A 13,543-nucleotide genomic window follows, 5' to 3' on the forward strand; every position below is an offset into this window, starting at 1 on the left:
TCAGCACATTTAAATACTTAGGGGAAGGAACAAGTGGGGGGGGAGGGCAGGAGATTGGAGACACCTGAAAGATGTTAATTGATGAGGCAACACCCTCACTGAGATGGGAAGGGATAGATGTGAGCAGTATTAAGAAGGCAGAATCAACAGGGCTTTGTGACTGACTAGACATGTGGAGGTCAGAGGAGGAGGAGTTGATTTCCCTAATGTTTTTTACTTCAAGGGAACCAGGGTGAAGTACAGCAGGAATGAACACTATTGCAAGGGTTCAGCTCTGGTTTGGATTGAAATTTAGGAAGACTTAGGTAATAGATATTGTTTAATGTTCAAGAAATATAACATTCTTATTATTACAGTACTATGTCCTAGACCAAGTTATGGCCATCCTATCTTAGAATTGGAGGAAGTGTTGTAGGAAAATACTAGACTTGGAGTCAGAACTCCTAGATTTGCAGCCTCTAAATGACCTTAGGAGAGTTATTTAACATGTTCGACTTGCATCTGCCTTAAATGGATAAATGGGATAAAAACAGTGGCATACCATGGCTAGGGCAGGAGTAGTAGTTTTCCCTGGTGCAGTTGATAAAGGGGTGTGCCGTCTTCAGAGAATTTTAGAACAATACTAAAACCAACTAAAAGTCTTTGTAATATCACCAAGTGCTGACAATTCTAAACAAGGTCAGTGAGTAAAACTACCCCCTACCTTGATGGCCATGGAATCATAATATGCATTTCTGAATGTACTTCAGTATGTACCTGATAGATTATAAAATGCTACAAAATGTAATTTTTAAACAATTTTCCTTCAAATTCATGTGACTTGTGAGATTCAGAGGGAAAATAACGGTTCCGTTTTTATTTTTATTTTTTTTTAAGTATAGCAAATCTGATCTGCAAAAATTATTTGGTCATACTGAGTTAGTGATAATGTCATTTTTTTTAGGTAAGTGATTTATTTACTACAGAATTCTGTGGAGAATGAGTGAAAAACATCCTCACTGTTTTTGTGTAATAGAGAAATAAAAAACATTAACATGATAGCTTTCCTTTTGGTCAGGTAATTAAATCACAGACCTAATAATAAGGCCTATACAGACTCTCTGGGTGATAAAGCCAGTTAAATGAATTACTTACTTCAGTTTCTGGATGCTCCGAAATAAAATACTATTACCTATCTCACAAAAGAGTCTACTGAATTCTCGGAGAGCATCACATCTTAGAATATTTTAATGCTTCAGCTATTTTTAACAGGCTCATAGATAAGTATTAACTAGAAGGAATGCCAATCGTAAGCATTTATTTCATGTTTTAAATCTACCTAGCATGCAGCTGATAGAGTATGAGACTCATTCCATTGTAAGGATTCACTGCTTAATTTCTACTGTATATCTGCATTTTAATAATGCAATAAGCAACCCCTTTTATAAAAGCCCTAAAGATACAGCACAAGTCTGATTACTAGTTGGTCTTCTTAGCATCAGTCTCTGATACTTCATTACCTGTGGGTGTAGACGCTGGGCTTTGCACCACAGAGAACACCCTAGCAGCAGCTGTAACAAAGAAGCTGACTCCAACCCCATCCTTCCCAGGCTATTGTGCTAAGTGTTGAGTACTTTATAATAATCCATCTCCTTTACATGCTGCTTATAGAGAGGACATTATTCTACTCAAAAAAAATGGAAGACAAAAATAATGAGCTTGTAAAGTTCATTGTTAAATTCCACATATTATTCAAAGAGTCTTTAAAACAAAATATGATATTAATAGTAATTACCATAGAGCAATATTTTAAAAGTAACTACTGCTTTAATTTTACCTGATGTGTTAATCACGAGAAAAAGACTGCATTTCTGGCATTTTGTATGCTAGACATAAGTGATATTTATACCAAAATACAGTTGCAAATATGAGGTATAATGACTTTATATTTAGTCACAGGGTAGTATTCTAGAAAGAAAGTTAGTTTATATGTATAATTTGATTATTGGTTTTCACATAATTTAGAGAAAACAATCATTATGGATAATGATTACTTTAAAAAGAAAGCCCTTAAAATCATGGAAGAAGTCACTTGAGAAGAAATCCATCCCTCAGTGGGTCGTCATCTTCTACTATAAAGCTTGCTGTACCCGTGTAATGGGCTTGTCCTGATACTTCCACTATAACAGCTTTAAAATCACCACATTTCGCTTCCTGAAAAAAGATGGAGTATACTATCAAAATATTGCACTCATATTGTATCTGGCTTGAAAATTGTACTCTTGACTTTTATCATGTGAAGGAATGGCAAGGAAATCCTACGGGCAAGGGAAGGTTTTTAAGGAGAGTGACATGGTCAGACTTGTGTTTTAGATAACTGTAGCTGTAAAATGGGGATCAAACTGGAAAAGAGAGAGACAAAAGACCCAGAAACATGTTGAGATAACCTCAATTCACTGAATGATTCCACAGTCACTACGGGAGTTTTCAGTGAAGATGGAGAAGGAGAATATATACTAACACAGAGACAGTTTGGAGGTAGAACTGATAGGCCTCTTGACCAATGCATGTGGGAACTGAGGACTAGCAATAAGTTAATTATAACCATAGTTTCTAGCTTGGAAATGATGCTAGTGATGGCATTAACCATAATGGGGAGAGAAAGGAAGAGCACATTTGAGAAAGGAAGGAAGGAAGAACTTTTTAACAAGGTGAGTTTGAGACACCTCTGGGACAGTCATTTAGAGATGAGTATAATGAACAGTCGGGATTAAGTGCATTATATTCTGAAAGACATACAGGGTAGGTAGGCAGGGCAGGGATAAAGGTTTGGGAGTCATCATCAGTAGATGGTTGAAAACTAAAGCCTAGGAAGTGGATGAAATTGCCCAGCAGCATCAAACTGTAGATGAGATGAGAAGGAAGCTGAGGATGAAGTGATGGGAACATCTAAATGGAAGGACAGGGAAAGGAAGCTGGGACAGGTGAAGAAACTGAAAAGGTACCATTAGGGAGCCTGGACAGGCCCACACAGACAGGGAGAGAGCATGATGCAAGTGAAGACGTTCTGGCAAGCATGATCAATAACTATAAAACAAATAACTGGAAACATTAACTTCAGCATATCTTTTTATGTTCTACTTTTTAAAAGAAGAATAACTGAAGCGAAAGGTAAAATGTCAAATATTGTTGGGGTATAATACTTTATCTTTTTATAAAGTTGCTGTAGTGTGACAGGTCCTTCACCAGGTTATGTAAGGATGTACGTGCACTGCTTGAACCCTGAAGGCTGGGGGGGTAAGCCAAGGGCATGGCGCCCAGCCAAGGAGCAGGTATCCCTGAGAACCCAAATATCCCAGAGAATATCTGGGAACATACCAAGGAAAACAGTCCTATCACACATACACAGTAGGCAAAGAGCCAGAAAATTAGCTTAAAAGCAGCTTAGAGTCAGGAGGCAGGATGGGTCTCCATAGTTGTTCAGCTGCTTCCCAGGAGTGCCTTGTATGGAAGTTCTAATAAATGCATCGACTTGCCAACCTGGACGTGTCTGAGTCATTCTTTGGTCTCTCGGCTCCCTCTCTATTTAGGGGGACATTGCAGTCCCAGATTCTTCTCATAACAGTTCCTATAATATAAAGCCTCATTGACCTTTTGCTCTGACAGCAATATAATGTAATGCTTTGGTCTGTTCAGAGAGACCCACGTTCATGACCTGGATCTGCTACTCACTAACTAACCTCTGGCAAATTACCTAACTTCTCCAATTCTCCATTTTATCATCTATTTAAAAGGATAACAACAGTACAGTACTGACCTTGTAGGATTCTTGTGAGGATTAAATGAGATGGCATGTATCAAGTGTTTAGCTTGAAAACTGATGAACAGTGAAGTATCCAATAAATGTATGTTATTATTTTTATGTTCCATTTCAGATTCTGAAGACAGTGTGTTCCAAATTTTTGCATACAACATAAATGGTTTCACATGTCTAAGATTGCTATATGATGTAGAGATCTTTAAGGAAACTCTAATATTGAGAAACACCAAATCTTAAAAACAGCTATATTAGGGTAGATTGTTTGCTATGTTAAAGGACTCTTTATGAGTAGAATAATTTACTGAATGTAGATCAATCATTCTGTAGTAGATTTCATTTACTACTGAGATTCATTACTTAGCAGTTAGCACATTTAAAATTTTATTCCATTACAAAAATTTGATGTTCCACAACTTTTCAGGGCTTTCACATCCTATTATATCAAATAAAACACTAATATAAAATAAAACAAAAAACAAACAACAAAAAAAACCCAAACCCTGATTTAGTAGTTCTTAAACCTTTTGGTCTCAGGACCTTTTTATACCTTAAGATTTGAGGACCCCAAAGAGTTTTTCTTTATATAAGTTTTATCTATCAATATTTACTGTATTAGGAATTAGATATATCTGTTCATTACTTCATTTTAAAAATAACAAACCCATATTTTTGTGAAAATAACTATGTTTGCCAAAACAAAAAAAATTTATGAGAAAACTGGCAATGTTTGATATTTTTGCAAACTTCTTTCATGTCTGGCTTAATAGAAGACAACTAGGTTCTCATATCTAGCTTCTGCATTCAATTGGTTGGGTTATCATACATCACGTAGCCTCTGAAGAACTCCACTGTACAATCTTGAGAGAATGAGAGTGAAAAGCAAGTAATGTCATTATTGTAAACATAGTTTTGACCTTCTGAACCCATGGAAAGGAACTTAGGGGCCCCCTGGGGTCCCAAGACCACACTGGAGAACCAATGTCCTAGTTAAAAAGAAGTTTTTACAGGCCTGCTTTAAAATTCTCTTCTGAAAGCTGACTGAAGAAATTTATCAAACACCCAACTCAGGCCTCTTCAGTCTCATGAGTGACACATTTATAAATAAGAAGCGAACGGTGTCACTTACCCTCACAGCTTTCCCTGTGAATACTGAGCCAGTGGTACTGCTTTTGAAGGCTCTGGTCTGGTTCAGTTCCAGAAGCCCTTTGTGATACTGTAAGGCAATTCGGGCTGTCACTCCCGAGCCAGTGGGACTTCTGTCAACCTGTTTCAGAATAAATGAAGATAGAATGTTCATAATGTTTTAGTTCCATATTACCTGGCGTTTGTCCCTAAACATTCGGTTTTAATACCTGTTCATCTGCAAAAACACAAATGTTGGTGGTTGGTTCCTTGGTATAAGCATCTTTTCCATCTGTTAATATGGTTCCATATAAAAAGGCAAGGTCTTCACTATCAGGATGATTAATTTTAAACTGCAAATAACAAAAAAAAAACCACACAAAAAATAAATATTTTGATTCAAATTTATCTTTATAAATAATGCAGATGGGTCATTTTTAGACGTAACTTTTTAATCATCATTTTTAAAATACCATTTCGGGCAACGTATACTAATTGCTAGAAATTATGTCGTTGTCTAGATGAAGTAACAACTTTATTGGAAGTTATAATTATTATCATACTTTGAGTCCCTTCTAAGGAAGCTGTCCTGCATGTAGCCTTTGCTAAAAAAAGTAGTCCTATTTTATACACCCCTGCCACCCCAAATACACATAGTCTTTGCAGCACTGACCCCAGGATGGTCAATCCACAGGCTGGTGATGGCTTCTCCAACAGGATGAGCTAAGGCAATCATAGTCTTATTCTCAGAAGCTTACAAAGGATAATGTGGGAAAATCAGGCTCTGAGTATCTAGAGCTGAAGTTAATATCAATGATAGAGACAAAGGCTGTGAGAGGACATAACATTCTGTAAGAATGCAGAAGCTATTAGGTAAGAGAAACAATTGGATGAAAAATAGATTTATTGTAGCCAATGAAGTCAGTTGATTCATCAAAAAGCAGTAGATATGCACACAAAGAAGCAGGCACTGGCAGGGTAACTAAGTCACTCAATGGTAGATTCAGGTCCAAATGTGCAAAGCTACTTGTTCTTGGAAGTCTAGTTCTTTAACTTTTCCTGGATTTCTGCAAACATTTGTAGTATGACTGAGATTGCTATAATCTTACTTCCCTTGTATATCCTTATAATTAGTACTTTCTACTTCCAGTTACATGTCATTTAAAGCAATGGAACAGCTTTGGGTTCTTAACATCCAAAGAGTCCATCTGAAACCACGTTAAAGTCTCCTGCAGATTGAATCTTTGTTCTCCATCCTCTTAAAGCGATATGCCCCACCTCCACTATAGCACATTCCAACACAATGCTTGCTTCCCCCACTGGAGCTAGCTCCTCGAAGATGGAGTTTGTTCTCTCGGATCTAGCATAGTGTCTAACATCCATACAGTATGTTTTTGGTAAATGTTTGTTAAAAGAGTGAATGAACGAAGATGAATTTATATTAACTTTAACTCTCCATCCCCATGGCCTTTTCCTAAATCTGCTTCAGCAGTGTGAATGGTCAACAGTTCACAGAGTAATTAATTGTACTGTCTGATACATCAATAATAGAACTTGTCCTCATTTTTCTCAGAATCCTTCCTCCCTCAAAGTCGACCCCTTGCCACCTTGTTGAGTTCAAACTCAAATGAGAAGGACAAAATTACACCTTTTATTAAGATATCCATGACTTTTTCTCTTCAATTCATTAAAAATTAGGAGAAATTATTTTGTGCCAAGTTGTTAACTCAAACTATTAGCTGTCCTGCTTAATGGAACAGAAAATTAATGTACATTCAGAGCTTCAAAAGTTACTATCATAATATAATTACATATATTGGTACTGGCAGTACCAGAAAAATAATTTATAATACTGATACAGTATATATTCTCATTTTGTTATTTAAGTTATAAATTATTTTAAAATAAAGCTTCAGAACATAATAATTATTAGTACATTAGACACTATCTTACACAAGTTACTTTTTACTACCAATAAATTCTCACATACTAAACATTCAAATACTGTACATGTGCTTTATTTATAGGTCCCAATTTCAAGGTAAAATGTGCTTCACTTGTGCTAGAAGTGAAAGAATATTCTAGAATTATTTATTATCTAAACTGATTTTATCAAAATAGCTTTCCCAAGTAAAAACTAGAGTTATTTAAGTAGTTATTTGAGTAACTTCTTAGCAATATAGGAAAAAAATAATAGGAATTAATGTTCTCTATGAAATAAGAAAAAGGTTTAAATCCATTTTGTATGCTATATTTTACATTTATTATTCAAGTTTTACAGAATGACCACACACATGCATTTAAAATTTGTACAATTCTATAAATACATTTCTACACATTTAAGGAACTATAAACTATATTAGTATGTATGTATTATTAAATTTAGTAATTGCTGGGTGTGATGGCTCACACCTATAATCCCAGCACTTTGGGAGGCCGAGTTGGGAGGATCACTTGATGCCAGGAGTTTGAGGCCAGCCTGGGCAACATAGTGAGATCCTGTCTCTATATAAACACACACACGCACACACTCACACTCACACACAGATTTAGCTGGGTGTGACGGGGCATGCCTGTGGTCCCAGCTACTCTGGAGGCTGAGGCAGAAGCATCATTTTGAGCCTGGGAATTTGAGGTTACAGCAAGCTTTGATCACACCACTCCACTACAGCCTGGGTGACAGAGCAAGACCTTGTCTCAAAAAAATAATATTATAATTTACTGAACATTTACTATTGGCCAGACACTACTCTAAGTCCTTTACATTTATTGACTTATTTCATTCTCACAACCCTACAAAGCAGGTATTTTTTAATTTCCATTTTGCAGACAGGAAAACTGAGGCATATGGAGGTTATGTAACTTGTCCAAAGTTATATACATTACAAGTGGTAAAGCTAGAATTCATAGAGAGTTTTGCTCTAGAGCAGGGGTGTCCAATCTTTTGGTTTTCCTGGGCCACACTGGAAGAGAAGAATTGTCTTGGGCCACACATAAGATTAGGGCCACACTAACACTAATGAGAGCTGACGAGCCACAAAAAATTGCAAAACTCATAATGTTTTAAGAAGGTTTAAGAAATTTGTTTTGGGCCACACTCAAAGCCATTCTGGGTTGCATGTGGCTCGCAGGCCATGGGTTGGACAAGCTTGCTTTGGAGGCTAAGATTTTAATAAGTACCCTATTCTTAGTACTACTAATAATTTAAACATCATTTAATTTTCTTTATAGACCTAATAATGTATATTTCCTCCATGCCACAGAGAAGGGCATTGGTTATGAAAGCAGAGTAATACTGACCTGAGCTTTCACTGCCTCTGTTACCGTACTCGCTGCATCCACAAGGTCCCTGGTCTTTGCAGAACAAATGTCTAGTCCTAACTTTTCAGCACTAACAAATGCATAAAATGCACCGCCATATGCAATGTCCACCACCACCTTTCCATGTCCGGGAACATCCACCATGAGATCTAAAAAAAAGATGTGTTTGGAAATAAGATGTGTTTGTTAATAAGTATTTTAGCAACAAAATTCAAAGGATTTTTAATATGTTTATCTTTCAAGAGGGATGTTCTTTTCCTATCATAAAAAAATGAAGTAAACATCAATTTTTTTTAAATCAATTTTTTAAAATTAGTAAGCATCAAGTGAATAAGAGCTAGACGCATCATTCTATTTTCTATTTTAACTTGATGATTGCAGAAGTTACAAACTGAATGCCATGCTTTCCCTAACTCATACAGACATATTCATGAACTTCTCTGAGGATCTTTTCTAGGAAACACCACTGAGACCGAGAGAGGGAAACCCAAGGGCATCCCTGTGAACACTAAGAAGGAAAATGTCTATTCCCCACTTGTACTATGAGAGATGGTTTAAAATAGTAAGGATCTTGGATCCTATTTACAAATCGGTTTTCTTCAGTTGTAATGTCAAAACAAAAATTTTAAAAGATCTACATAAATTATATATACTTATCTACATATTTTCATCTCATTAAGGTATCCTGCAGGCAAACACACAGAAAAAAAGACATTGTAGAATCATTGAATGCTACAGCATCATCTTGCACCAGGGTTTTTATTTGAGCATTTTAAGTCTCAACATCCCCAAAGTTTCACCTGAAGGTCAGTAGTTTGAAATCTTGAATCTGTATTTCCAAAGAAAGGGGGCTGGGTGATGTTTATTTCCCCTCTTCTCAAATTTTCCTCTTTTCCTCTTCCCTAATTTAAGCTGGCTTGTTGATCACTGTCTTTCAGGGAAGCCTATGGCAGGGGAGAAAGTTTGTCTTTCATGTTTTTATTTTACGGAAGCCTAAGCTCTAAGGGAAAGACATCTGTTGGCAAAGGAGTGTCCTGAAGGTAGAAATATTTCTCCTAGAGATACATTTTTTCTGCCTTGAGAAGAGTGGAGGCTGAAGGTCCTTAGTGCACAGAGGACTTGTGTTAACTTCCGCAGGGCAACACAGGAGCAGGACGTGAAGAAACAGAGGACGGGAAGGTGGTGCAGAGGGCATGGACCAGGTGGGGTGGGACAGCCAATGCTGCTGCTCCACTTCGCTGATTAACTGTGTAAGCTGAGGACTGAAGTGCCATCCTCTCCAAGGCCACAGCACTTTTAAGAAATCTTGGCTCACACATGTCAGGAAAGGGGACAACACATGGAGTGATGAGGCTAAGTGAACCAAAAGGACAGAGTAGGGTTTCAATTTCAGAAATTAAGTTTTGGGAAAGAAAATATGTCTTGTGTTCCTGAGTTTTCATGCTAAGTCACACAAAGATACCAGCATGCTATCAGTCCACAGAAGGCTATCAGTATGCTGTCAGTCCACACTAGTCCACAGAAGCCCTTTTAACCCATGATTTGTTAACACAGAGCAAGTTTATCATCGAAAGAGTAAAACATGCTGTGGATTGTAACAACAAAACTGAATCAAAAATGTCTTTATCTTGATGCTGGTGCAACAAGAAAAGCAAATTTAATGAAAAGAGAATGGGGAAGTAGATAGAAATGAGAGACTGCTGGAAGGTGGAGAGCTAAGGTGAGGGTGCAGATCAGCATTTACCAGGAGACCCAGGTGACGGTCCCGGGGCTCAGTCTGCCTGCCCTCTTCTCTTGATTGTAACACCTGAATGGGGCATTGGCCCCCAATCAGGGGGCCAGGATGGAGTTGGGAAGCTGGTTCAGGAGAAGTCATCCCTGAGCCTACAATCATTTCCCTGGCCCACCCTTTCTAGAATCTTGGGTCTGGTTTTCTCAGGGTGGGCAGTTGGGTAGGGTGCTACACCTCACTGAGTTTTGGTTTCCTTTTCTTTAAAACGAACCAAATTTCCTTTAAAGTTACCCTTGTCCATCAATTATCTGTGATTACTTCATTTTTTAATCACTAAATTACTAAAATTAAAAATTAAGATATTTATTTCACCCCTGAGTACTTCCTATGTGGCAGGTCTTTACATATACTAACCCCTTAATTCATTACATTAGCGCCTTAATTACTACAGCCCTGAGAGGTAGGTACTGTTTTACTTACTATCCTCACATTATTCCCTGACTTACCCACCAAATAAGTGGCAGAGCTTGGGGTCAAACCCAGGACCAGGTGACTCCAAAGCCCAAACTCTTTCTACTAAAATACACAACCTCTATCCAGAATGCAATCCAAAGTCTAAGGGTTTTTCTTTTCTTCTATACGAGCATATCACTGAAATTTCAATTTGATTTACTTTGCTTAAGATTTAGTGAGCACCTACTATGTGCCGATTACTGTAGAAGATATAAGAAGTACAAGGAAGAATAAAACATAGGCTTTTCCCTTCTTGGAGTTTAGTTGGACAAGATAGATTTTAAAATACGCTGTATCTGTGAATGAGGGGTGATACACTAAGCAGTATTCCAGAAATTGAAACATATCTCCTTAAACTACAAAAAATTTTAAGGATGAGAGCCAAGCAGTATGATAGGCCAGGGTTCCAACCATAGTTCTGCCATTTAGTGTGTCTTTGGTGTCTTGTGCAAACTGTAACTGCTATTTCTCCTAAAAGAGTTGTTTTGAAAATTCCATGTGTGGGGAGTTCCTGGCACAGATTAGGGACTCAAAGGCCAAAACTTTAATTTCCAATGGGAATAGGTTTCTCAAGAGGACCAGATGTTTACATTTGTCAATCAGCATATTCTTCTCCAAATTTCATTTATTTAGTTACTCATTCAACAAATATTCATTGACTAACTACTCTTCCAGGGACCTAGAATACTGTGAACAAAAAAGAGTTTGCATTTTAGCCCAGTGGGGTGGAGAAGAACTCAGCAACCCTCCGAGGTGGGTACTATTGTCATCCTCATTTTACAGACTGTGATACTGAGGTATGAACTCTAGCACAAGGTCACTGAGATGGGGAGAGGTGGGGCAGTGACCTTGAACTCTATGTCTGCCTTGTATACATTTTTCAAAGTAGAGAATATAGCATTTCATTTTCTTAACTCAGTTACCATTAATGCCCATTAATTATTGTAGTCACACACTGATGCTTTCAGGAACTACTGAGAGGAACTACTGAGGTCAAGTGGTTGACTGACCCTGCCCTAACTGACCCAGAAATGTGATGTAGTTTGTGTTCTTGCTGCCGGCTGCCATTTCCCACAGAAGTCTAGAGTGTTTCTAATCTGCTGCTGTAGTTGCCTGCGGGGAATTCTGGTAACCACGCTAGTTAAATTGTTGAGGTTTTAAAAATGGAATCTTAAACATAAATTCTGTCTCCCTCAAGTGGCCTCCCAATCTGGAAGTGACACCATTCTCTGGGAAAATGGCATCAATTTCTCCAGAGGCATTCTTCGTTAACTTGTGGGTTTCAGCTGCCTGAGGTTGCTCTAAAAGTGCCTGTTTTATTACTTATCATTCATAATCAGGCTAATCTGAAACCTAGTTCTTCAGGGGGAATCAAGGTCCAACTTTCTAACAGATGATTTGCATGGCTTAAGATTTTTAAGAGAAGGATAACTCTGTTCCTGGTAAACTGGCTCCTGGCTCACTTCCAGTCACAACGACTAAAGCATTCTTACTGATAGACTGCGGCCCCCAGGAGGTAGTATTCACATGAGAAACCAGATGCCAACTTGCCAGGTCATCCCCATGAGGGATCTCCCTCGTGTAAGGGTTATGGTTATACAGAGGCCCTGCTTTACATAAGCTGTACAAGGATCTGTACTAGGGAATCCAGCAAAACCTTTTAATGGCACAATAGGCCTAGGGAACTTTAGCAATCATATATACCTTGCCATCTATCTCCAGGAATACAGTATCTTGCACACTCTCATTTAATCCTAACAAAAAACTCTACGAGGTAAGAAACAGGCACAGAGAGATTAAGTAATTTGCCTCAGGTTGCACAGCTTTAGGGGGTTATCAGGATTTGACACCAGGCAATGTGTGTTCCTGTTCTTAAAGAAAAGCAACATTCGTATCTTAATGATTTATAAACTGCTTTGTTCATTCCTTCTCATTTAATTCTTCCTCAAAGAAGTGGGGGAGGTGAGGAAAGGAGACCAGGTTTAGTAACTTACTGTGATTCTGTGTCTACCAAGCATATTCTGAGCCAGCCTGGAACCCTGGTACATTGGCTGTTCTTCGCTCTTTCCTTGACACTGACCGTACTTTGCTTTACCCACCGGTGAAATCTCTAGGAACGCCTCACCAGTGCAGAAGGAGGCATTGAGTCAGGGTAACACGGAATTCCTCACTCCTCAAGGGTCTCTCAAAACCTCAGGCGGACGGGAGTCAGGGAAAACAAAAATTGCACGCACCAAGCAAATACGCAAGACTGCTGACACACGTTTGCAGTGATTTACCTTTTTATTAATTGCAAGGGCACGCGGGATGGGTTAGTTGCGAGAGTTCCAGCCTAGAGACACCGTTAATGTTGTTAGTTGCGTCCCGGTTGCAGCTCTGCCCTGGGCTGGAAAGGTCCCGCCCGTTACCTGTTGCCAGCACGAAGGCCGGGACGCTGTGGAAGCGCACCGGGCCGTGGCTGCGGCCGTCCTCACACGCCACGAAGGCGGTCACCAGCCCACACGGGCAGTGGATGTTGACGCGGGCCTCGCGGGTGCCCGCAGCGGGCGCCGGCACAAGCCCGAAGTCCAAGGCGAAGCGGCCCAGCGCCAGCAGTGCGTGGCCGCACATGGAGCTGTAGCCCTCGTTGTGCAGGAACAAGACGCCCAAGTGCGCGTCCTGCAGCTCGCTCGGCACTAGGACAGCCCCGTACATGTCCCGGTGCCCTCGGGGCTCGAACATGAGCCGTCGCCGCACGTGGTCAAGGTGCTGGCGCATGTAGCGCCGCTTGGCCAGCAGGGTGGGCCCGGACACCTCCGGACACCCAGCCAGCACGATGCGCAGGGCCTCGCCGCCCGTGTGCATGTCCACCACCGACAGCACCGGCGTCCCCGGATCATGCGGGGGCAGCCGGGACACCGCCAGCGCGCTCTCCATGGTCTGCGTCCGGGGACACAAGAACCGTCCTGCAGCGATGACTTCAAGCCCGACCCCTACCCACTGACTCCTGGCGAGGAGGGCGGGACGCGAAGCAGCGACCCCTCGTGGGGCGGGACATCGGAGCCTAAACCCGGAAA

The 13,543-nt window shown here is 39.7% G+C and overlaps 1 protein-coding gene across 1 annotated transcript; it reads right to left on the bottom strand.

Annotated features, from left to right (window-relative positions):
- Nucleotides 1-1,693: 1,693 nt before the first annotated feature.
- L3HYPDH (trans-L-3-hydroxyproline dehydratase) lies at nt 1,694-13,543 on the bottom strand. Its single transcript, XM_001094065.5, has 5 exons — nt 12,896-13,543; nt 8,222-8,391; nt 5,152-5,274; nt 4,926-5,063; nt 1,694-2,193 (listed from the first exon to the last, which is right to left on the bottom strand). The coding sequence occupies exons 1-5, from the start codon at nt 13,401-13,403 to the stop codon at nt 2,068-2,070; spliced, it is 1,065 nt and encodes a 354-aa protein (XP_001094065.3). The 5' UTR covers nt 13,404-13,543; the 3' UTR covers nt 1,694-2,067.

Source organism: Macaca mulatta, chromosome 7, assembly GCF_049350105.2.
Source record: "Macaca mulatta isolate MMU2019108-1 chromosome 7, T2T-MMU8v2.0, whole genome shotgun sequence".
Lineage (NCBI taxonomy): Eukaryota > Metazoa > Chordata > Mammalia > Primates > Cercopithecidae > Macaca > Macaca mulatta.

Excerpts from the sequence above, each read along its gene's own strand:
- L3HYPDH (XM_001094065.5), bottom strand. The coding sequence starts at position 13,403 with ATGGAGAGCGCGCTGGCGGTGTCCCGGCTGCCCCCGCATGATCCGGGG. Across the intron at positions 8,392-12,895 it reads GGCCTTCGTGCTGGCAACAG|ATCTCATGGTGGATGTTCCC; the intron begins GTAACGGGCGGG and ends TCTTTTTTTTAG. Across the intron at positions 5,064-5,151 it reads GTGTTTTTGCAGATGAACAG|GTTGACAGAAGTCCCACTGG; the intron begins GTATTAAAACCG and ends ATTCTGAAACAG.